The 22965-nt window shown below is 50.0% G+C and overlaps 1 protein-coding gene across 1 annotated transcript; it reads right to left on the bottom strand.

Moving 5' to 3' along the window:
• Window positions 1-15492: 15492 nt before the first annotated feature.
• LOC119335879 (two-component response regulator ORR24-like) lies at window positions 15493-19558 on the bottom strand. Its single transcript, XM_037607934.1, has 6 exons — window positions 19411-19558; window positions 19162-19314; window positions 17339-17698; window positions 17174-17250; window positions 15934-16848; window positions 15493-15839 (listed from the first exon to the last, which is right to left on the bottom strand). The coding sequence occupies exons 1-6, from the start codon at window positions 19556-19558 to the stop codon at window positions 15801-15803; spliced, it is 1692 nt and encodes a 563-aa protein (XP_037463831.1). The 3' UTR covers window positions 15493-15800.
• Between the last annotated feature and the right edge of the window lie 3407 nt (window positions 19559-22965).

The raw sequence follows: 22965 nt of genomic DNA, 5'->3' as shown, positions 1-22965 counted from the left end.
GGCGGTGCTTTTGCATCGTAGTCCCTCTTCAGTGCATCGTTTCCGAGTTTGCTCTGGCTGAGGGGACCAATGACGCCGGAGGCGCACACCAGGTGGCACAACCGCCGATGAAAATCGTGTCGGCTACCGTCATGGCGGACGATGGCGGAGTCTGTGACGTCGTTCCCTACTCGAGGCATCGTCGTTGCAGTTTGCGTCATCAGGCTCGGGATGCTCCGGGGGAAACCCTAGATCTGAGTCTACCGGTTTGGACGATGATGGCCTCATGCTTCACATCGAAAGATACATCAGCTCCCTCTCTGTAGCCTCCAACAGTTCGGACGGTGGCACTTGGACCACAGCGTTCATCTTGGCATCCTCTACGTGCGCCTCCTTGAAGTTGATCACTGTAAGATTGCACTGGATCTTGAAGAATGTCGTCAATAATATGTTCTCGAAGTTCACTATTTCTCTATAATGGTTGTGGCTACATTCTTATGTGTGTCAAACATCGATGGCGGCAACGGGTCTATCTGCCTAGGATTTGATCGGCATAAGGCTGTGACGGTCGAGGCCCTACCGCATGGGCGACTACCCATATACCAATATTATGTTCATGTTCTTATTACCTCCTTTTGTGTGTTCTCACTTTTGGTATCGAACTTCATGTCGAATGGCTATATTTTGTTGTCGTATGACCACGCCGAGATAGATCCTGCCTTATAAATGTTTGTTTACTTTATTATTATCCTATGTAAGTGCAAATGCTATACCTAGGTTTCTACTAACATAGTGTTACGTGCTTCGGAAAAATGCTTGGAGCGGCACCCCCGCGCCAGGGCGCGATCCCGATCTAGTATACCATAGAGCGCCCTCACCTCAGTGTTTTCGGTCTTCAGCACGAGGTCGATAGCCAAACTGTCTTTGTTGACCTTCGTGTGACCGCAGGGTAGGAGTCGACGCACCAGTCCTAGCCGCCGATAGCAAAGGTAGCAGACTTGATTGACTTGCCAACGCCAAAGCCCCTGTACTGGTGGTACCCGTCGATCTTGAAGACGTGCGTCTCGTGCGTAGTCTCGGGGGCGCGCGTCATTGCTGTCCTATGTTCGTGAGCTGTCGGACGCGGCCATTGTGGCCTCTAGGTGGGGCAGAAACTAAGCACGGTGGCGCCTGCAGCGGTGACGGGAGCCGTGGGGAAGGGGGACGGAGAGAGGGTGATTCGGAAGGCGGTAGTAGCAACGCGGGTGGTGAGAACAATCGACGGCAAGTTAGTGATTTTTGTTGCGGTCATTAGGAGATTGTCGCGCGAGACTATATGGTGAAATTGTTTCTCGTGCAAAGCTGGACTGGAGGCAGAGAATTGATATCGAGGCTTCTGTCGCTCGCATCCTCCAGGGGCGGCTCGGGCGATCCAGATCTCAGGCGTCACCGCCCCCACCGCTCCACCACGTCCCCTGCCGCTGTCGGAGAAAGTCATCGGGCTAAGCCTGCGCTGCTGACGGCGGCGGCGGGCGTTCATCTCCTCGCGCGGCGGGTGGCGGTGCCAGCCTTTCATCCCCATGTCGCGGGATCTCCGACTACTGCAGTTCGGTGGCCCTTGACTTGAGGTGCACGCGGCGGAGACGAGCGCCGGGGTGGCGGCACTGGTCTTCTTCGACGACCTTGGCGACCGCTGTGGCCGTGAGGGCGGCACGACATCTTGTTCGGACTGGTCATGGCTAAGGGCAGCTACAACGCAAGACCCCACCCGGACGTCCGTTTTGTCCGGAAATCATCTATTTGGGGTGGGAATGCGGTGGCCGATGTCCGTGTCGGGCCAGCCTGGCGTCGGGGCGCCCAGCGTGTGGCGCCAACCGCCAACTTGTTTGTGGTGGACAAAGGAAAAAACACATGCAAAAGCAAAAAAAACACTTGCAAAGGCATTTAAACTTAGCTAAATAACTTAAAACATCATTAAAAGTCCGCCGTCCTCACCGCCCAACCACAACACTTGGTTTAATTAAACATAAAATGATAAAAAAAACAAGCAAAAGATAAATGCGGTCGTCCCGCCGCCCCAGAAGACCTCGCCATAGCCTGATGCCATCGTAGCCGCCGTCTTCAGGCGCCACCATCCTCATCGTTGCTCGTGAGGTCGATGTAGGTTGGGGGCATCCACAGGTGTGGCGACGGCCCCAGATTGGGCCAGGGGCGTACTGAGCTGTCGTCCAAGGAGGCTGGGGCGTTGGCGTTGGGGGTGGCGACCATGGCGCCAGTCCACGCTCCTGATCGACCTCCTCCTTCACCTCCTGCTTGACCTCCAGCTCCGGGACGTAGACGTCCCCAGGGCGGAGAGCTCGAGCATGAACTACAGCCCCTGCCACTGCTCCTCCTCCTGGTGCGTGTACTCCGTCTCGGGGTCCTCCATGACGGCCTACAGGAGCCGTTCCTCCTCCTCGGCCGTCACGGCAGGAGGTTGCAGTGGTGGCGGTGATGGGGACGGTGACGGTGTCGGTGTCAGGCTACGGATCCTCGTGCGGCCGCGTACGCTTGGCAGGCTCGGCGTGTGAGCATGAGGCACACTGCGCGCACTGTGGGACATGTGGAGCAGGCTCCCATGACAAGCAGAGAAGGTGGTGCGGTGCATGTCGTGCTCATCTTGGAACCAGGTATCCCACACTGGTGAGTCCACGACGTACCTGCGATCGGCGAGGAGCTCGCGCGGGATCTTGGCGCGACAACGGGAAATCTCCTGCAGGTGGGTGCGGCCTATGGCCGGCACAGGGGAATGGACCCCCGATCCGGGTGAGGAAGTCCTGGACTATGGGGTCCTCGGGGAGCTGGCCTATGTGACGTGGGCCGGACTGATGGACCGTGAAGATACGAGATAGAAGGTCTTCTCCCGTGTCCGGATGGGACTCTCCTTTGCTTGGACGGCAAGCTTGGCATCCGGATGTGTAGTTTCCTTCCTCCACAAACCGACTTTGTATAACCCTAGTCACCTCTGGTGCTTATATAAACCGGAGGGTTTAGTCCTTAGGGACAATCACAATCGTACAGGCTAGGCATCTAGGGTTTTGCCATTACGATCTCGAGGTAGATCAACACTTGTAAAGCCTATACTCATCAAAGTCAATCGAGCAGGAAGTAGGGTATTGCCTCCATTAAGAGGGCCCGAACCTGGGTAAACATCGTGTCCCCTGCCTCCTGTTACCTTCGATCCTTAGACGCACAGTTCGGGATCCCTACCCGAGATCTGCCAGTTTTGACACCGACATTGGTGCTTTCATTGAGAGTTCCACTGTGTCGTCACCAGAAGGCTTGATGGCTCCATCAATCATCCACAACAATACAACCCTAAGGGAGACCTTTTTCCCCGGCCAAATCTTTGTATTTGGCGGCTTTGCACTGCATGCCGATTCGATTGGCCATCTGGAGCAGATCGACAGCTACGCCCCTGGTCATCAGATCAGTTTTGGAAACCTAAACTATGTCGTCGACATCCGAGGATACTTGATCTTCCAAGGGTTAATGGCCTCAACCGCACCTCCAGCCTTAAATCCGGAACACCTCACCGAGTCCGAAGACGAGAATTTACAGCCCGCTGGACTCTCCGCAGCCATAGAGCTCAACACCGGAGATACGGAGGGGATCGTTTCACCGGTAGGTCCGGAGTCACACCATGCTCCCTTCATCAACATGAAGCTGGACTCACCCCCGAACACCGGCTCCGAACTCTCGAGGCCCGTGTTATACGAGCTCAGCAGGGAACTCCTGTCCCGCCCTGCTCCACGGATTCTCGCTTCCCGGTCCAAACCTCACTCTTAAACGAGGCCCTGGACTTAATGCGATCTCTTGCCATTACAGAAGGATCGCTGCCGAACTAAGCCCGGCCTACACTAGGGGCTGAGAGCAGGGAATTTTACGTCCCACCCGCGACCCACTTCATAGCCACTGTCGAGGACTTAACCGACATGCTCAATTACGCTTCCGAATACATTGACGGCATGGACGATGATGCCGGAGAAAAACAAAGCCAGAACCCACCGTTTACCGGATGCTGGATGGCTACTTCCACATATGACGTATACATGGTGGACACACCCAAACAGGATGACAGCGAAGGTGGGAAGGATCCAGTCAAGGAACTGTGGCACCAACAAAGTTTCGATGTCAGCAGGGCCGCTCTAAAACGCATCGCGCAAAAGAAAGCAATACCGGCACCGGCGACAACAATACTCCGGATAATGCCGAAGACCAAGAAGCCACTATCGAACCAACATCCGAGCATGATGATTGGGAGGATGGGCAAGTCAACCCCGACGATCCCATCAGGAACAAGGGCTCGTAGGATAGTAACTACTTACCAACCTCCGAAGAGGACGAGAGCCTCGGCGACGACGAATTCATCATGCCAGAGGAACCCCTCGAACAAGAGCGCTTTAAGCACTGGCTAATAGACACTGCAAGAAGCCTGAAAAAGAAGCAGCGGCGGCTTCAAGCTAATCAGGATCTGCTCAATGACAAATGGACTGATGTCCTGGCAGTCGAGGAATACGGCCTCGAACACCCAACCAAGAGTTACCCGAAGCACAAGCTGCTACCCCAATTCGAGGACAAGGCCCCAGAGCCTATATCGCCCACGCATAACCATGCCGACGGACCTGACCGACCACCACGTGGCTGGGACAGAGCGGCAACTCAAGTCGAAAACCAGCCTGCGCCACCCCGCCATAAAGGCAGAGAGACGGCAGCTGCGGGATACACTTATGACCTACGACAGGACCTGGCTAATAGAGCCGGTCAGACCAGATCAATATATGGATCAAGGGGTCGTGCCCCAGCGCGAGAAGACAGCCATCAAGCCTGGCGTGATAAGTACAACTTCACCCGGGCTGAAAACCGCATACGGACTCCATCAAAACTGCGTCGTGACGTTGCCCGATATAGAAGCGCCGCACACCCCCTATGCTTCACTGATGAGGTAATGGAGCACCAGTTCCCAGAAGGGTTTTAACCTGTGAACATCGAATCATATGATGGCACAATAGATCTCGTAGTATGGATTGAAGATTTTCTTCTCCATATTCAGATGGCTCACGGTGACGATCTACATGCCATCAAATACCTCCCCCTCAAACTTAAGGGACCAGCTCGACACTGGTTAAACAGCCTCCCAGAAAACTCTATTGGAAGCTTGGAAGATCTGGAGGATGCCTTTAGAGACAACTTTCAGGGCACTTATATCCGGCCTCCGGACGCCGATGACCTCAGTCACATAGTCCAGCAGCCCGGAGAGTCAGCCAGAAAATTCTGGACCCGGTTCCTAACAAAAAAGAACCAAATTGTTGATTGTTCGGACACCGAGGCTCTAGCAGCCTTTAAACACAGCATCCGCGATGAATGGCTTGCCCGACACCTCGGCCAAGAAAAGCCAAAGTCCATGGCAGCCCTCACATCACTCATGACCCGCTTTTGCGCAGGCGAAGATAGCTGGCTTGCCCGTAGCAGCAATAGTACCAGCGATACTGGCACTTCTGAAGCAAGGAGCAGAAACGGCAGGCCCCGACGCAACAAAAACAAGCGTCGGAGAAACACTGACAATGCCGAAGAAACGGCGGTCAACACCGGATTCAGTGGCTCCAAACCCGGTCAGCGGAAGAGGCCATTCAAAAGAAACAAAGATGTTTCATCTACCCTAGACTGAATACTCGGTCAACCTTGCCAAATTCACGGCACCCGAACAAGCCCGCCAACCATACCAACAGAAGTTGTTGGGTCTTTAAACAGGCTGGCAAGTTAAGCACCAGGGAAAGGGTCGCCCAGCGAGGATGACGACGAGGAGCCTCACCTATCGAACATAAGAGGACAGAAGAAATTTCCCCCTGAGGTCAAGACGGTGAACATGATATACGCTACTGACATCACCAAAAGGGAACGCAAGCGTGCGTTAAGGGACGTCTATGCGATAGAGCCAGTCGCCCCAAAATTCAACCCATGGTCAGCATGCCCGGTCACTTTTGATCGCAGGGACCATCCGACCGGTATCCATCATGGAGGTTCAGCCGTATTGGTCCTCGACCCAATTATCGATGGATTCCACTTCACGAGAGTCCTCATGGATGGCGGCAGCAGTCTTAACCTGCTCTATCAGGACACAGTCCGGAAAATGGGTATTGACTCGTCAAGAATCAAGCCCACCAAAACTACCTTTAAAGGAGTAATACCTGGTGTAGAGGCCCTCTACACTGGCTCAATCACATTGGAAGTCGTCTTCGGTTCACCAGACAACTTCCGGAGCGAAGACTTGATCTTCGACATTGTCCTTTTCGAAGTGGCTACCATGCACTGCTCGGGCGAACCGTGTTTGCCCGCTTCAATGCGGTCCCGCACTATGCTTATCTAAAACTCAAGATGCCAGGACCACGCGGTGTTATAACAGTTCATGGAAACATGGATCGCTCCCTCCGTACTGAGGAACACACCGCGGCCTTCGCAGTGGAAGTATAGGTCAGCCTTATCAAGCCAAACCCCACATCGACAGTCAAGCCCCCGGACCCTGTCAAACGAGTCCGAACTACCCGGCAGAATGATAGTCCAGCTCGTAGGAGCTCGATTACCAATTCGGCTTCTGTCTTAGCTCCAATCGAACTATGGCATATGTACCGCATGCACATAACTATGCACTAAAGATACCATGGGCGACGATGGAGGCATATCAAGGATAAAGTCCACAATATGGCTCCACCGTACCTGGACCCCCATATCTATCCTTTTCTTAAAACTTCATTTTTATTTTCTTTTTTTTAGGTTCCATACAACCCATCTCACCTATTTATGGTGCCAAGAGCCCTTTTCCCGGCCCTTGAGGAAAACCTACTCATTAATCCTCTCAAAGGATCACACACCAAGGCGAAAAGCAGCGCAGATGTACGGCAGAGTACCTAAAGGATCTTCAAAGATCACCTACTCCCCATTTTAGCACCTGCACGCAGCTTTCTCTTTCGCCCGACATGTAAAATAGCCTCGATGCTTATAGAATTACCTGTACAAATACGTTTTGACGTATCAATCAGACTATATTGGAAACAGTTTTTCGCCCAAACTATTCGGTACTGGCTTATTCCCAAATCTGTATTCCCTCTTCTTTTTCGTCCGATTGTCATGTACACCTCGGCATGACCTAAATCGCCAGGGGCTCCATTCAGCCACGATTTCTTAAAAATAACATAGGTCCGAACCCTTTTACAGTGCAATTCGGTATCCCGAATCTAGCATTATATGCATCGGCTCCGAATCATGTCTTGGATCAATAGTTGGGTTGCCCGGCTCCTGTGGTTACTACCTTCCGTTCCGATTGTTCGGCTAAGGAAGTAAAGGGAGAACTACTGCGATTGTGTTTCTGGTTAGCCGAATAAACACCTCAGTAGAGAAAGCCGAAAGCTGAGTATCGTGATGTGGCGAGAGCTGGTCAGCTATTCGTTGACTCAGTATAAATCTACTGCAATTTTTTCCGCGTCACACGAAGGACTGGTTTTTACCTGGTCAGGTGTCTACAGCAACCAAGTTCAGATAACCGAACAATACCAGGGGTTGCGCCTACAATCTTATTGTCAAACTCCTATGGCTAAGCGAGAGTGATAAAGCCGCATAGTCTGATTGCCTGGTTCGCCGCACTAGCACCTCCTTCAAGGACCAAGTCGTTGGGTTAAGTGTGTTTTTGTGCTGTTCCGAACACCCCCGTACTACCTACAAGAGGGGCTAAAGCTGATGACTGGCCAACTCTCAGATTCAATAAATGGCTGCAACTGAGAGAAAATAATTGCAGATGAAACCAGAAGAATATTATACAAACGACTTTTTTTCATCAATACAAAGTTCGGGCAGCACATATACATTTATTAAAAAATAATGTCCTTCGAACACTGGCCCTCTACAATGCGGGATCCTTCAACGACGTCGTTGAAATACCGCTCCGGTGTGCGATGCTCCTTGCCTGCGGGCGGTCCCTCGGTTGCCAGACTGGTGGCATTCATCTTTGCCCACTGCACCTTGACACGGGAGAAGGCCATCCGGGCACCTTCGATACAAACTGACCGCTTTATAGCGTCAAGCCATGGGCAGGCATCAACCAGCTGCTTCACAACCCAAAGTAGCTACTTGGTATGGGTTCGGCTGGCCAAAGACGGACTATAACATCCTTCATGGCCAGTTCGTCTACCCTATGTAGCTCGGTCAGCTGTTTCAGCTGATCACTGAGGGGCACAGGATGCTCTGGCACAAGGTACTGCGACCAGAATAGCTTCTCTATCGAGCTCCCCTCTTTGGCTCGGAAGAAATCCGCGGCATCAGCAACACTTCGGGGAAGATCCGCAAACGCTCCTGGAGAACTCCAAATGCGTGTCAGTAAGGTGTACTTTCTCCTCAAAATTTTGCTCTGCATATTAAATGCCTTACCCAACGCGATCTGCTTGGCCTCTCGGATCTCCCGACAAGCGCCTTGGCTTCAATCCGGGCCTCCTTGGCACTTTGGAGCGCCGTGGCAAGTTCACTGTCTCGATACGACACCTTGCGCTCCAAGGACTCATCTTTACTTATAGCATCAGTAAGCTCTTGTTGGACTTCCTCCAACCTCGCTTCATGTTTTTGGCCGGCGGTTCGTTCCTCGTCTTCCTCCTTCTTGGCCTCAACCAGCGCATTCTTGAGGGCTTCGACCTCAGACGTGTCAACTGTGAGCATAATCATAAAGCTTAGTTAGATAACAAATTGGAACTCATATCATTTCAGATATGCTTCGGTATCGCATACCTTGCTTTTCCTCCAACTTCCACTTTATTTCGGATACTTCGGTGGCATGCGAGGTTGCTGCTTGCATCTAAGCCTGCTCGTCAAACGGGACATGTTTGTTAGCTCCAGTCAAGCATTATTCGATCCTCTGTTCGGCCTTTCCTCACAAAACGCCGAACAGAGTCTCAGGGGCTACTATCTATACACAGGCATTCCTTTTAAATAGTCAAAAATATATTATGTCACATACCTCAAAGCCTGATAAGAGGCTGGCATAGGCTTCGTTCGGTCCACTCTTAGCGGACCAAACCTTTTCAACCACCGTACCCATAAGGGTATGGTGTTCCTCCACAATGGAAGCACTCTGAACCGCTTCCACCAGAGTGTGCGATGCCTCCGGATTGATAGAGGACACGGGTGGAGATGGCGCGCCCCCTTCTCTCGAAGGAGGCTGCTGGCCCAATTCCGGAGCCGTATGGGTCTTCGGAATAATATTTGGTTGGGGGCCAAATTGAGCATGGCCCCCGTCGTCGGTCTCCGTGGGGGTCGATTTCCGCCTCTCTTCGGCGACAGAGGGATTACTCTCCGTCGCCACCTTCACGGTCTCCCGCATCTCCCTGTGACCTGGAGAGGTTCTACGGGACAACACTTTGGTGTTGTCTGTGGTGGTGGATGGAGAGACCTGCGGAGGCGAATCGCTCTCCATTGCGTTCGGCCCCAGCGAGTTCCCAGATGACGACGATCATTGGGGGAGATCGCGAGCCGGACTGCAATGCGCAATTCTGTGTGTTAAAATAATAAGGCACAAATTCGGATATATGTACGGTGTCTTCGAATACTTACGATCCGGCAAAGGGCTTCGGCCTAGGGTGCCACTCGGGGATGGCATCGGCATCCGCTTCAGAATTGTCCAAAAGGAAGGGTTTCCCCTTCTTGGTCGCCTCCGCCTCCTGATCCATGGAAGCCGCCCTTTTCTTCTTTCCCCCCTTAAGGGGAGAATTGCTCTCTTCCTCCTCTACATCTTTGTCATGCACTACTAGGAAAAGGGCTATAGATGGAATTGACACTAATGGCGCACCAGACATGTGGTGCGCCATTACTATATACTAATGGCGCACCATGTGTTGGTACGCCATTAGTGTCCAAATACTAATGGCGCACCACATCACAGGTGCGCCATTAGTAAAAAAAATTTAAAATTTTTGTCAAAACTACTAATGGCGCACTGTGGGAGTGGTGCACCATTACTAGTTGAACTAGTAATGGCACACCATGCCACGGTGCGCCATTAGTAACTTGGCCACCACTTCCACCGAATGCACCCCCCCGGTGGATCGCCTTTTCAGTTTTAAAAAAAATAAAAGAAAATGATGAAAATGTCAAAAAAATAAAAGAAAATAAGTTTCCCATGTGATATGTGGTCTAGTTGTTGGGAAAATTTGCAAATATGAATTTCGACTTCATTTGCAAAATCTCTCGAGAATTTGTAGAAATGGGCATAACTTTTGCATACTAACTCGGATGAAAAAGTTTTTTATATGAAAAATCATCTACTCGAAAAGTTACATCCGAATTTAACCAGGGGAACCCCGTTAAACTTTTTCAAAATCCTCAAAAACCTAACAGAAAAAAAAGATACGGAGCTTTTAAGATCTGGAGAGGCAAAAAATTCAAAAAAAATTCAAACTCACTAATGGCGCACCTGCCCATGGTGCGCCATTAGTATCTTCCCGCCTTCAAAATTTAAAATAAGTCAAAAAAATAAAAAAAATAAAAAGTTACTAATGGCACACCTGCCCATAGTGCGCCATTAGTATCTTCCCGCCTTCAAAATTCAAAATAAGTCAAAAAAATAAAAAAAAGTTACTAATGGCGCACCGGCCCATGGTGCGCCATTAGTATCTTCCCGCCTTCAAAATTCAAAATAAGTCAAAAAAATAAAAAAAAAGTTACTAATGGCGCACCTGCCCACGGTGCACCATTACTATGTCGTATATATGGCTGGGCGCACCTCCTCCACTCCACCTCTCCTCCACTCCATCTCCTCATCTCCTCTCCTCCACTCCATCTCCTCCTCTCCTCTCCTCCACTCCTTCTCCTCCTCTCCTTCTTCTCCTCTCCGGCGACCTCCTCCTCCTCTCCGGCGACCTCCTCCTCTCCGGGAACCTCCTCCTCCCTCCTCTCCTCCCCTCCCCTCCCCTCACGGTTTCTCCTTCCTCCTCTCCGGTGAGCTCCTCCTCCCTCCTCTCCTCCCATTCCCTCATGTTTTCTCCTTCCTCCTCTCCGATGCTTCGGTGAACTCCTCTCCGACGACCTCCTCCTCCTCTCCGGCGATGTAGGCAAGCGCCTCTCCGGTAACCTCCTCCTCCTCCTCTCCGGCGAACTCCTCTCCGGCAAAAGAACACGGCAAAAGAACATACAAGATCCAAAAACAGGAACAAAATTTGAAATAATATCGTGCCAAAAAACGAGCAAAAAAAACTAGCAAAAAATGGGCAAAACAATCACGATCCGGATCCAAATTCAAAATTCAAAAATAGCAATGGCGCACGGTGGGGGTTAGACGGTGCACCACTACTATTTTCCCGCCTTCAAAATTCAAAAATACTAATGGCGCACCGTGCCCTATACTAATGGCGCACCAGTGGCCTATACTAATGGCGCACTGTGGCCTATACTAATGGCGCATCAGTGGTGCGCCATTAGTAAAAATTACTAATGGCGTGCTAGTAATGGCGCACCAGTGATGCGCCATTAGTAGGCAAAACTGGTGCGCCATTAGTAGGCCTTTTCCTAGTAGTGATGAGAGTAGGAGGTCTCGGTATCTTCGGACACAACGTCCGAAGCGCCCTTTCAGCGGAGGCCACCTATGGCCTCCTTGCCTTTCTTCTTGGCCTTCTTCTCCGGCGCCTATTACTGCGTCGGAACCAGCATCTTCGTCAACAAATAGATGGCTGGGTCTTCGGGCAGCGGAGCTGGACATCAGATTATGCTCCGCCTTCTTTATCCAGCCCTATGGGAGTAATGGAAAGTTCAATATACTCCTTTGATTTGCAAATTAAAATCATCATAAAAACTTATGGAAGTGGTCGGACGAGCGCAGTCAAGGTCGCGGTCTTCGGTTGTTTCCGGCCACTACTTTTGAGCCTTGAAGAGTAGCTTCCATATGTCTTCGTGCGTCATGCCGAAGAATCGCTGCAGGGTCCGAGGACCAGCCGGGTCGAATTCCCACATATGTTGAGTCCGGCATTGACAAGGGAGAATTCAGCAAAAAAGCATCACCTGAATCACGCTGGCAAGGCTGGTGTTCTTGTTTATCATGCCCTTGACGCGGCTCTCCAGCGCCGTTACCTTGTCAAGCGACTCCTAGTCTAGGCCCTTATTGAGCCAGGGTGTCTGCATCGGGGGCCCGGACTTGAATTAAGGAGCGGTGGCCCATGTGGTATCGTGGGGTTCCGTGATATAGAACCACCCCTGCTGCCATCCCTTGACGGACTCCACGAAGGTCCCCTTTCGCTAGGTGACGTTGGGGAGTTTGCTCACCATGGCGCCGCCGCACTCCGCATGTTGGCCTTCGACCACCTTCGGCTTCACATTGAAGACCTTGAGCCATAGACCAAAGTGGGGAGGGACGCAGAGGAATGCCTCACACACGACGATAAATGTCGAAAGGTTGAGGAAAGAATTTGGGGCTAGAGCATGAAAATCTAACCCATAGTAAAACATAAGGCCGCGGACGAAAGGATGAAGGGGAAACCCTAGTCCGTGTAGGAAATGAGGGATGAACACTACCCTCTCATTAGGCTTCAGAGTGGGAATGATCTACTTTTTGGCAGGGAGCCGGTGGATTATATCCGCGGCCAGGTACCCAGCTTCCCGGAGCTCCTTGATGTTCTCCTCTGTAATAGAGGAAGCCATCCACTTGTCCTACGCTCCAGATCTATACATGGTTGGGGTATTTGGTGGCAATGGAAAAGATTGGGACTTGGGCGCTAGAGCTCGAATGGCAGATGGGCTGAGGAGGAAGAAGGCGTGGGGTAAAAAGACAGATCCTTATCTTCTTATAGAGGCACTGGATGTCAAGCACCCTCTCACAAGCCTTAAATCTCGCCTATTCCCAAGGGGACGTGTGAACGGCACGGTTGGATTACCCAAACCCCTATTGACGGGAATCCCGTGATAAGGGGACACGATCCATGCTTTGACGAAGACGTGTCTATGACCGTGCCTCGAAATACGAAGCGAGGGTTGTGAAACAGTTCAGCATAATAACAAGGCCAAGGCATAACGCCTCACCAGAAGAATGACCTATGGACGTGACTTACTTCGTTTCGAATATTCTTTGCCCTTATAGCTTAAGGCTGTAATTATTTAACAGAACCGGATACAACTATTTTGCATGGAGAACTGCATTGGAGTATTCGGAGAAGGAACCTGCCTTACAATGCCGAAAACAATCTATGCGTCGAATACATCGTCATTGAAGCCCGGTTCAGGGGCTACTGAGGGAGTCCTGGACTATGGGGTCCTCGGGGAGTCGGCCTATGTGACGTGGGCCGGACTGATGGACCGTGAAGATACGAGATAGAAGGTCTTCTCCCGTGTCTGGATGGGACTCTCCTTTCCGTGGACGGCAAGCTTGGCGTCCGGATGTGTAGTTTCCTTCCTCCACAAATCAACTTTGTATAACCCTAGTCACCTTTGGTGCTTATATAAACCGGAGGGTTTAGTCCTTAGGGACAATCACAATCGTACAGGCTAGGCATCTAGGGTTTAGCCATTACGATCTCGAGGTATATCAACTCTTGTAACCCCTATACTCATCAAAGTCAATCAAGTAGGAAGTAGGGTATTACCTCCATTAAGAGGGCCCGAACCTAGGTAAACATTGTGCCCCCTGCCTCCTGCTTCCTTCGATCCTTAGACGCACAATTCGGGACCCCTTACCTGAGATCTGCCGGTTTTGACACCGACACCGGGCTCAGATGCCACCATTGGGGAGGTGGGCATCTGACCACGGCAGCAAAGTGTCTGTCTCCTAGTACTGACGACACACCTTGATGCTGACGTAGGACCTGAAGCGTTGCGCGGCTACCGGAGGGGAGATGGAGAACAAAGCCGGAGACGTCGAGTGGCTGGTTGCGCTAACAGAAGAGGAGCCCGCCTCGTGGCCGTGCTTGGCCTTCTTGCCCGGGTGCCACCTCCAGAACCCCATGGCCGGCGGGGGAGCGAGGTCGACGGTGGCTAGGGTTTTGGTGTCTCCGATGGGGGAGGTAATGGTGGGGCAGTGGTGGGGAAGTGGATGGGGACGGTGACTAGAGTCCACAGCTTGCCCATAGAAAAGGACGCGGCCGGGGGGAGGGGGGGTGTCTGTGTGGCTGACTTGTAGGCCCAACCACTTGTGCACATTGATTGCGGGCGGTGGGAGATAGTTGGACCACCTACACGTGGGCCCCCCACGGACGTGTGCCCTGTCCGTTCGTTGTCCATGCGACCGCAAAGCTGGCCCAAGTATGCGCGTGGAATGGGTCGAGCCGGACCGAAAACAGACAAATTTTGAGGATGGGGTTGCGCGTTGGGCCGGGTCGTTTGTCCGTTTGGGGGTAAACGGACGCGGGCGGACCGGATGGGGTCTAGTGTTGGAGTTGCCCTAAGCCCCTCATCTCCGTGTGGTGCAGGTAGTGACGGCGGTGTCCGTTTAGATCTCCGGCGTGTTGTTGGGAGCCGGCAGGCGACCGCGTAGGGGTTGTTATTCTGTCTAATAATGTGTGCTTCAGTGATAAGTAAAACTATGCTTCTCAAATAGGAAAATACAGCATGTGCTTCCATGAGAAACACAAATCGTGAAGGAACAAATTTACTTCCATAGAAAAGTAGAATGATGCTTCTGCGAAAAAAGCGCAAAGGACACTCTGTGCTTCCTCGAGAAGCATAGATTTTGTTCCATAAAAAGCACATTCTTTGTTGCAAAAATCTGTGAAAACCACAATCGTGCTTACGGGTTATGGATTTTTTTCAATAAAAATATGGTTGCTAATTCTTATTTATTTTTGTTTTTCTTCCTCAAAATTATTATCTATATTTGGTTTCCACTTTTTCCGGTTTTTCCGAATTTTCGTGAAAAAAAGTTGATCGGAAGTCATTAACATGGGATCAAGGTTTGTGAAAAAGGTTTGGAATTGGGACGCAGTGTTCACGAGCAAAAACTTTATGAATTAACGAATCTAAAAAATGAACTCCGAGGTTGTGACAAGTAGCGCACAGTGTGCCACTTGTCAGCTCAGCTCGTAAGAAGGTGGGAAGTGACCTTTGCAAGGGAAAACCCTGAACTAGTGTTTTCACTATATCTCGCCCGTATCGAGAGAACCATTCTTCTCGCCTCTGATGCGAGGCTAGCGGGCCAGCCCATATACGATAGTTCCAAGATACGATTTTAGGAAAGTTAACCGATTTCTTTTCCATTCACCAAAGTGTTCGCTCTTTGCATTGAAATACGATTTGGACATGATTTCGATGCTTTGTTGGTCCTTTTGTACGGCGTGCAATAATATGGCCAGATAGCTACATTTCCAAAATGTCCATATGTCTTTATTTGTGACTTCTAGTGAAAATTTGAACAAAAGTTATGGATGAATAACATACGGCTCTAATGAAGAGTAACACATGGCAGTTAGTACTCCAACTCGAGGTAAAAACATGATGGGCCACAAACAAGTTTATCCCAGGTATAAAGGGTGCCTTGTTACTATAGGCTTCAAGAAACATTAATGTTTTGATTATCAGGATGCTGACCCTACTATAAAAGCTTCCACCATAAGAATTAGGCACAATAGTCTCCAAAGGGTGGTGTTTATGCTTGTTGTGCAGACCACGTCAATTCTCAATGTTATGCAAGAGGAAGTGTATCTCAAAGAACCACTGGTATATGAAGGTGGCTACACATATCACTATGTTTGCAAACTTGTCAAAGCACTCTATTGCCTTAAAGAGGCCCCTCGAGCATGATACTCTTGATCAAGCATGTCACGCGTTGAGAGGGTTAACATACAGAACTATCATGCTTCTTCCACGATAGCATCATCTCCAGTGAAATCCTACATTGAGAGAAAAGTGTTATTTAAATACACATGTCCAACTCAACAATTCATATGCAGCGCATAGATTCATACAAATGAGAAAAGTTCTTACTTCCATGTGCATGTTGGAAAACATATCATCCATTGATAAGGCATTGATTTCATTCAGTTGATCATTTAGAGGTTGCTGCTCAAGTGTGCCTTCTTGCATAGGGACAATGCTAGCTCCATCCCCGCCATCAAGTAGCTGAGTCAATGGGATGAAATCGTCTGGCTGAAGGTTGTGAAGCATCGAAGTAGTTCTTTCACTATTTACCACATGAGTATCTTTCATTGAAGTTCTACTTGCATCAAGTGTAGAGCTACCATTCAACATCGTTCCTACTGAGCTTGTGTTGCTTGCCATGTTGAATGGTGCCATCTGCTCAATGATGCCTCCCATTGATGTGGTATTGCTTATGAATGGTGTCATTTCATTTTGCAGAGGCAGCCGGCCAGTTGACATTGCATAGCTCTCCTGTGGTGGGACGAGAGACGACCTCCCGCCACCAACTATTCTGTTTGCAAAGGAACTTTGAAGATTGGAAGGGGTTTTGCCTTTGCTTATCTCCATTAGCTTGCCACGCATGAGGTCAGCATAGGAATTACTATAATTGCATGAAGGAAATTCATCTAACATTATCTCATTGGGTATGTTGTTGTATAGGCTCACGGGAGGGTCACCAAAACCTGTGAATCTTCTCGCATCCGATGGTTGTTTCCCAACATACCTCGACATTCTACCATCATGGAGGTATGACCCCATGTAGAAGTTGCTTTGGATGTTCATCGGCGAAGCCACATGACCCGTTGCACCATAATTGTTTGTACTCCAAGACGAAGTGTCGCCAGATGACACACTCCACCTTCCATGTTCATGATTATGCATTAAATTGCCCTTGTTGTTCATGTTGTACGATGAGTTCCTTCTTTCATATGCATCACTAGAGGGATTTGAGTTGACTCTTTTTAAGTACAATCTATACTTCTGAAATAAAAAGATAGACAAAATAACAAGTTATGAGATGGATGTTCGTCGGATAGAAATAACGATAAACATGTGAGTACAAAAAGAACTGAATATATTGCATGGGTAAAAAAACTCCTAAAAATGGGGCATTAATTATATGAGATAAGTCTCGCATTTTAAGGGACAAATTAATTAAAATTACACTTCATGATAGTTGCATTACTAGACCTTTAACTAATACGTTCCCCGGAAAATAAAAGCTTGCACTTATATATGACAAAATGTTAGACTATGAATAATAGTAACAAAACATAGAAATTAAGCATAAATGTCGAAAATAAACCTGTAGATGACTCGCGATATTCTCTCTGCTGAGGCAATCCACATTCATCAGCTCCAATACCTTTTTTGGAACAGCCCCTGCAATTATGTAATAAAAAATTATAATGAAAATATCGAGCAGCCACCAGCATTGTCGATGAATGAGGCACAAGATGTGAATTCTTACTATCAAGGCCGATCTGGTTGATAGCTTCTAGAAACTTGTTATGCAACTCAATTGTCCATGTCACCCTGGGCTTTCTGTGGGTGGAGGATATATGTGTGCTCTCATTGTTCTCGTTAGAATCATCTCCAACATTTCTCTTATTCCCCGAGTACTTACTCTTGTCAGCAGTCGCTGGTTGTACTCTCTGGACATCACTGTCATGATCGCTGATGTGGCCTATTGCTTTTGGATTTCTCCACCTTTGAACATGTTGCCATATGTTTTTGAGCTCATGGGCACACACTGGCTTCACCATAAAGTCGGACGCGCCATGATCTATCCCCTTCATCACAACCTTCTTGTCGCAATCGAGGGATAGCACTGCATGCCATATGACCAATGACTTAGACTTAGAATTCAGAAATTCAAACAAATCTATGAAGTGAATATATGTTTTGGTCAAAGTGCCTATAGACAAAAAAAGCATTTCAATGTTAAGTTTATAATTCTGCTTCAATGCAAACTAAATGGGAAAAAAATCACACATTCAATAGGAAGATACGAATATAATGGCTAAAACAATAATGGTAACACAATGCCTAAGCCATATCACAACCTGAATATCCAGTACTACTATTGGCAGTCAACGATGTTTCTCTAGCATACTAGGTAACATCTACGGGGCCACGTAACGCTCTAAGCATTTTATGTAATCACACTCATACTAGTTTTAAAACATTAAGCACCATTGTCAATAGCTTTTTTTATTAGAACTAGCTAATTGTCGGTGCTTGCCAGGGGGCATACATATTCTACATGATAATTTCCATAATTAATGTGGTCCTCCTGTCCAGTGCTCGATGATACTTTTCAAAATTAACGTGATACTCCCGTCTATAGAATGATACACTCCATAATTAACGTGGTCCTCTCGTCCAATGCTCGATGATACTTTTTATAAATTAATGTCTATATAATTGACATGTGTAATTAACTATATAGCTAATTAATTGCATGCAGCTGTGGGCGAGGCGGAGATTGGGCAAGAATTATCTAGGACGATTTTTGGGCATTAATAGTAGAGATTCAGGAAAATAAGTATGTGTGGTTGCACGTTCTGTGAAGGCAATTTGACTACAAGTTAGTGTGCTTGTTCAGAGTCAACAAATATGCAGTATTGTAGGTATTACCCATGGTTAACCTACTCGATGTATGTACCTAAAAGTGGAACTCCTACTTTATATGCTATTCTCGAGAGTAAATAGTCATAAGGAGTAACAACTTTAAAGAGAATGAAGATGAGTAGTAATCTTAATAATATCAATACAACATAGGTATTTCTTAATTGTAGTATTCATGCCATTGGTTTCGGCAACAAACCGACACTGTGTCCCCTACTAACTCATGTGTCGCTCCACCTCCGCTCTCCTACCCCACTCACCATCCGATCGGACGGATGGTTAGATAGGATCCCATTGATTTGGGCTAGAAACGGACACTACATCCCTACTAACTCATGTGTCGCTCCACCTCCGCTCTCCTACCCCACTCGCCATCCGATCGGACGGATGAACGGTTAGATGGGACCCCGTTGGTTCGGACTCAGTGGGGATCCCGTTCTTTAGAACTCTTCCAAGTTAGCAATAGAGTGTGGGTGCCGTGCATGTGTATGTGGTTTCATAAAATCATCCTAAACATATAGGATCTCACTGCCCAAAGAAATTAATACCCTCTCAGGGTATCTCCAAGATTGAGGAGTAAAAGTACATTCTTAAAAACAATTGTCAGTGCTCATTGATGCAAAACACAAAAAATCGACTTTGGATTGAGAGCAATGAGAATACTGATGACGGGCAGATCCATCTCGAGGCGGATGAGCTCGAGGAGCTTGAAGCCGTCCATGTCCGGCATGCACACGTCGGTGATGACCAGGTCGAACTGCTGCTTCCCGGCCATGAGCATCCTCAGCGCCGTCTTTGCATCCATCACCGTTGTTGCTGCATAGCCGCAAGCATTATTGGCAGAGAAACAAATAGATCACAAGGCCCTGATTCTAATGGACTATGGCAAAGTGGAGGGATCAAGAGACTCACGTTGGTATTTCCAGCGGCGCAAGAGGGCTTCTAGTACCTTGAGGCAGACGCGGTCGTCGTCAACGACGAGGACGCGTAACCCCTCGGGAAACTTGTCCTCCGCCGCATCCACCATCATCTGCCTTCGGTCTCCCCCCATCGTGGCCATGTTCTCCGAACTTCTTCCCACCTGGAAAAGCAAATGCCATCAAGAAAAATACTGATTAAAAAACAAATCAACGCAAACCTCAAAGCCATCTAAGAACACAACACAAAACCTATATTAGCTTCCTCGTCTCAGGACTCAACTGAAGTTACTGAACAAACCGGATTTCAGAGTCGTGAGATGGACTGGACGATGCACGGCGTCTATTTATAGGGGTAGAGGGGTCAAGGCGAAGGAGTGGAAATCTTGCGGTCCACAGGTGAAACGCTCTCCCCGTGCGTGTGTGCATGCGCTACTTCCTACTCAATAATTTCTGCAGCTACGCTATTTGGTCAGCGAGGTCAATGTGCGCGTGTCTGCTTGTGCCATCGGCCCATGGTTCCTTCCATGAGAGGAGAGCAAAACCACTGGCGGTGTTGCTGTTTTTTGCGTTTGTTCTTTTCTCACCTAATGTTGCAACACAAATGTTATGATCTTTGAATTACAAAATGGAGAGGCTCCTGCTTTGTTCGGTTGCCTGGCCATGGAGAGAGTGTCTTTGTGCTTCCTTTGACCGGGAACAGAGAGAGCGTTCATGTTGTTGGCCAATAAGCCATGGCGACCGCGTCGGATGCGTGTGCATGGCCTGGCCGCGTCGGGTCCGTGGAGTGTGTGTGCGTGTGTAGTGTAGGGGTGCGCATGTGTGCGTGTATGCGACGCACCAGACGGGGCAATCGGGCTGATTCGTTGCGGGCTCGAACCTGGTGGGGGCATGCGGGTCGTGCCCAGCGCCGGCCCGGGGTATAAAAGCTCGTGTGGGGATTGTTGTAATGGCGTGGGTTGAGTTTGTGCTCAAGTAAAAGTGTTGTTGTGGCAGCCGGCGTTCGTGCGCCAGAAACCACCGTGGCCACCGCGTTCTCTACTTCTCATTCTTCTTCATTTTCGGTCAGTGCCGAGAGAGAGAGAGGGGGGGAGCTGCGGTGAGCTAGGGTTTAGGGTTTAGGTGCCAACAGTTGGTATCAGAGCTTCGGTTGCGGGGGTGATCGTCCGCGATGTCGCTTGTGCCGTACACGGGCGGAGCTGGGAATCCGGTGTCCCTCTAGTGCACGATGCTCACCGGTGACAACTACACCGTGTGGGTGATCAAGGTCGAGGCCAACCTCGATGCGCAGGGGCTGTGGGAGGCGGTGGCTCCGGCGGAGGCGGCGCCGGCGGTCCACCCAAAGAAAAACAAGATGGCGAGGGTGTACCTACTCGGAGGGCTCGCCGAGGATATTTTGTTGCAGGTGCCGTCGAAGAAGACAGCGGCAGAGGTGTGGAGCAGCCTCAAGGCGCGGTACGTTGGTGCGAACCGGGTCAGGGCAGCTCGGCTGTCTACGCTCCGCGGCGACTTCGACCGGCTGCGCATGGCGGACGGCGAGCCTCTGGACGACTACGCTGGCACGATCGGGAGAATGTTGCGCGCTACGCAGGGCTCGGGACAATGCTCGACGACGCGGCGATGGTGAAAAAGCTACTGGACACCATGCCGGATCATCTGTATGCAGCGGTGGCCGGCATCGAGCAATTCTGCGATGTCGAGACCATGCCGTTCAAGGAGGCACTCGGGTAACTGAAGGCGTTCAAGGAGTGAACGCGGTCACGCAGCCAGGACAGCAGTGGAGGTGGCGGCGACCAGCTCCTGCTCATGGTGGCGCAGTGGGCAGCGCGACAGCGTCAGGGAGGTGGCGGCTTCTATCACGATGACGACGGCAGTGGCAGCATGGTGTCGGGCAGCGGAGGGAAGCGGCACTGTCGCTGCTACAATTGCGGCAAGCGCGGGCACTTCCGGCGTGAGTGCCCGAAGCCGCGGAAAGCGGAGGCAGCGGAGTAGGCGCTTCTCGCCGACATCGACGTCGAGGGGCGATCGGGCTGATCCTTTGCGGGCTCGGCGCGACCCGGGCGCATACGTGCGCGTCGTGGGCGCGGCCAGAGCGGCCAGATCATGCGCTCGAACCGGGTAGGGGCGTGCGGGTCGTGCCCAGCGCCGGCCCGGGGTATAAAAGCTCGTGTGGTGCTTGTTGTGATGGGGTGGGTTGAGTTCGTGCTCAAGTCAAAGTGCCGTTGTTGCGGCGGGCGTTCATGCGCCGGAAACCACCATGTCCACCGTGTGCTCTACTTCTTCTTCTTCTTCTTTCTCAGTCAGTGAGTGAGAGGTGTCCAGAGAGAGGGGGGAGCTGCGGTGAGCTAGGGTTTAGGGCTTAGGCGCCAACACATGTCTCAATGGTCAGATTCCTACCTACCTTTGCATGGCAACGTGAAAATGTGGAGGGCACTCACGCCGGAAGTGCCCGCCGATGATGAACTTCAGCTTCATCTTCTGAAGCTTCATTTGCCATGGATGTGCCGTCAGCTCTTCCGTCCACCGAATCCTTTCAGCAAGAAGTGGTACATACATAAAAGATCTGTACTCTTTTCTGGAACAAGATTAATTTTCCCTTCTTTTTTTTCGTGTCGATGGGGTGAGTAAAGACGAGGGGTGGTGGTGACGCACACGCCGTACCGTGACCGTGTCGTCTTAGTGCACGGCGCCGTCAACATATAATAATGCTAGACCGTATGTACACTCCTAGCTTATACGCTTGCATTTAATACATGTTACGACGCGTCGCTGTCCCGTTCGTCCACATACCAGGAGCAAGCGAGCTTGTCTGTACTATCGCTGCACACATTGCGTTGCCCATTACACAAAATTTTGAACTCCCAGTTTATGTGTGCGTAGAAGAGCTAGTGCTCAACCCGCTACTCAGACACGTGCACCGCAGAACTCTGACTTTTTTTAAGGATCAGATCTACTGTAAAGATTCATCAGAAGTACAAATTACATCAAACATAATAAAAGCTACATCGATGCGCATGGACAACCGAACGACCACTGCCGCTACCAACACTAGCCGTTGATGTGTCGTTGTCTCCGTTGATGTGCCACAGAGCCGCATCGTTGTCGTTGAATCCTTGAATAGATCTAAAGAATCTGACAGCAAATCTCGTCGTTGTGTATGTAGGGTGAGAAATCCTAACCTCGCTGCACGGAGGAGCTGGGAGGAATCTACGTTGGAGCTCTGTCTAATCCATCCTGATGGACGAACTTGAGGAGGATCGGAGCCCGGAAGACCGTCTCAAAGAAGAAGTGACTAAAACCCTACCTAACTACTAGCCGGAGCCGAGGCATTAGGATTCCCCTTCTCTCCATTGGCCGCTAGAGAAGCAGACGAAGGGGGTGAATTTATGGATTCGTCGGCAGAGATCGACGACAGGAAGACTTTACCTAGTCACCTTGTGAGAGGTGAAAGAAAAGTATTGCGAAAGTCTGTCCTTGCGCAACTCTGGTTTATAGTATGGTTTTATCGAGCGACAAAGCGAAAGGAGGCGTGTGTGGACAACCTTGAGGC

Source organism: Triticum dicoccoides, chromosome 7B (assembly GCF_002162155.2).
Source record: "Triticum dicoccoides isolate Atlit2015 ecotype Zavitan chromosome 7B, WEW_v2.0, whole genome shotgun sequence".
Lineage (NCBI taxonomy): Eukaryota > Viridiplantae > Streptophyta > Magnoliopsida > Poales > Poaceae > Triticum > Triticum dicoccoides.
The sequence above is the reverse complement of the archived record's forward strand: the minus strand, read 5'-3'. Positions and strand labels throughout refer to the sequence as shown.

Coding starts and splice junctions, on each gene's coding strand:
- LOC119335879 (XM_037607934.1), bottom strand. CDS start 19,558: ATGGCCACGATGGGGGGAGACCGAAGGCAGATGATGGTGGATGCGGCG. Junction 17,251..17,338: donor CAACCAGATCGGCCTTGATA/GTAAGAATTCAC, acceptor ACATAATTGCAG/GGGCTGTTCCAAAAAAGGTA. Junction 16,849..17,173: donor ATATCGCGAGTCATCTACAG/GTTTATTTTCGA, acceptor TTTTTATTTCAG/AAGTATAGATTGTACTTAAA.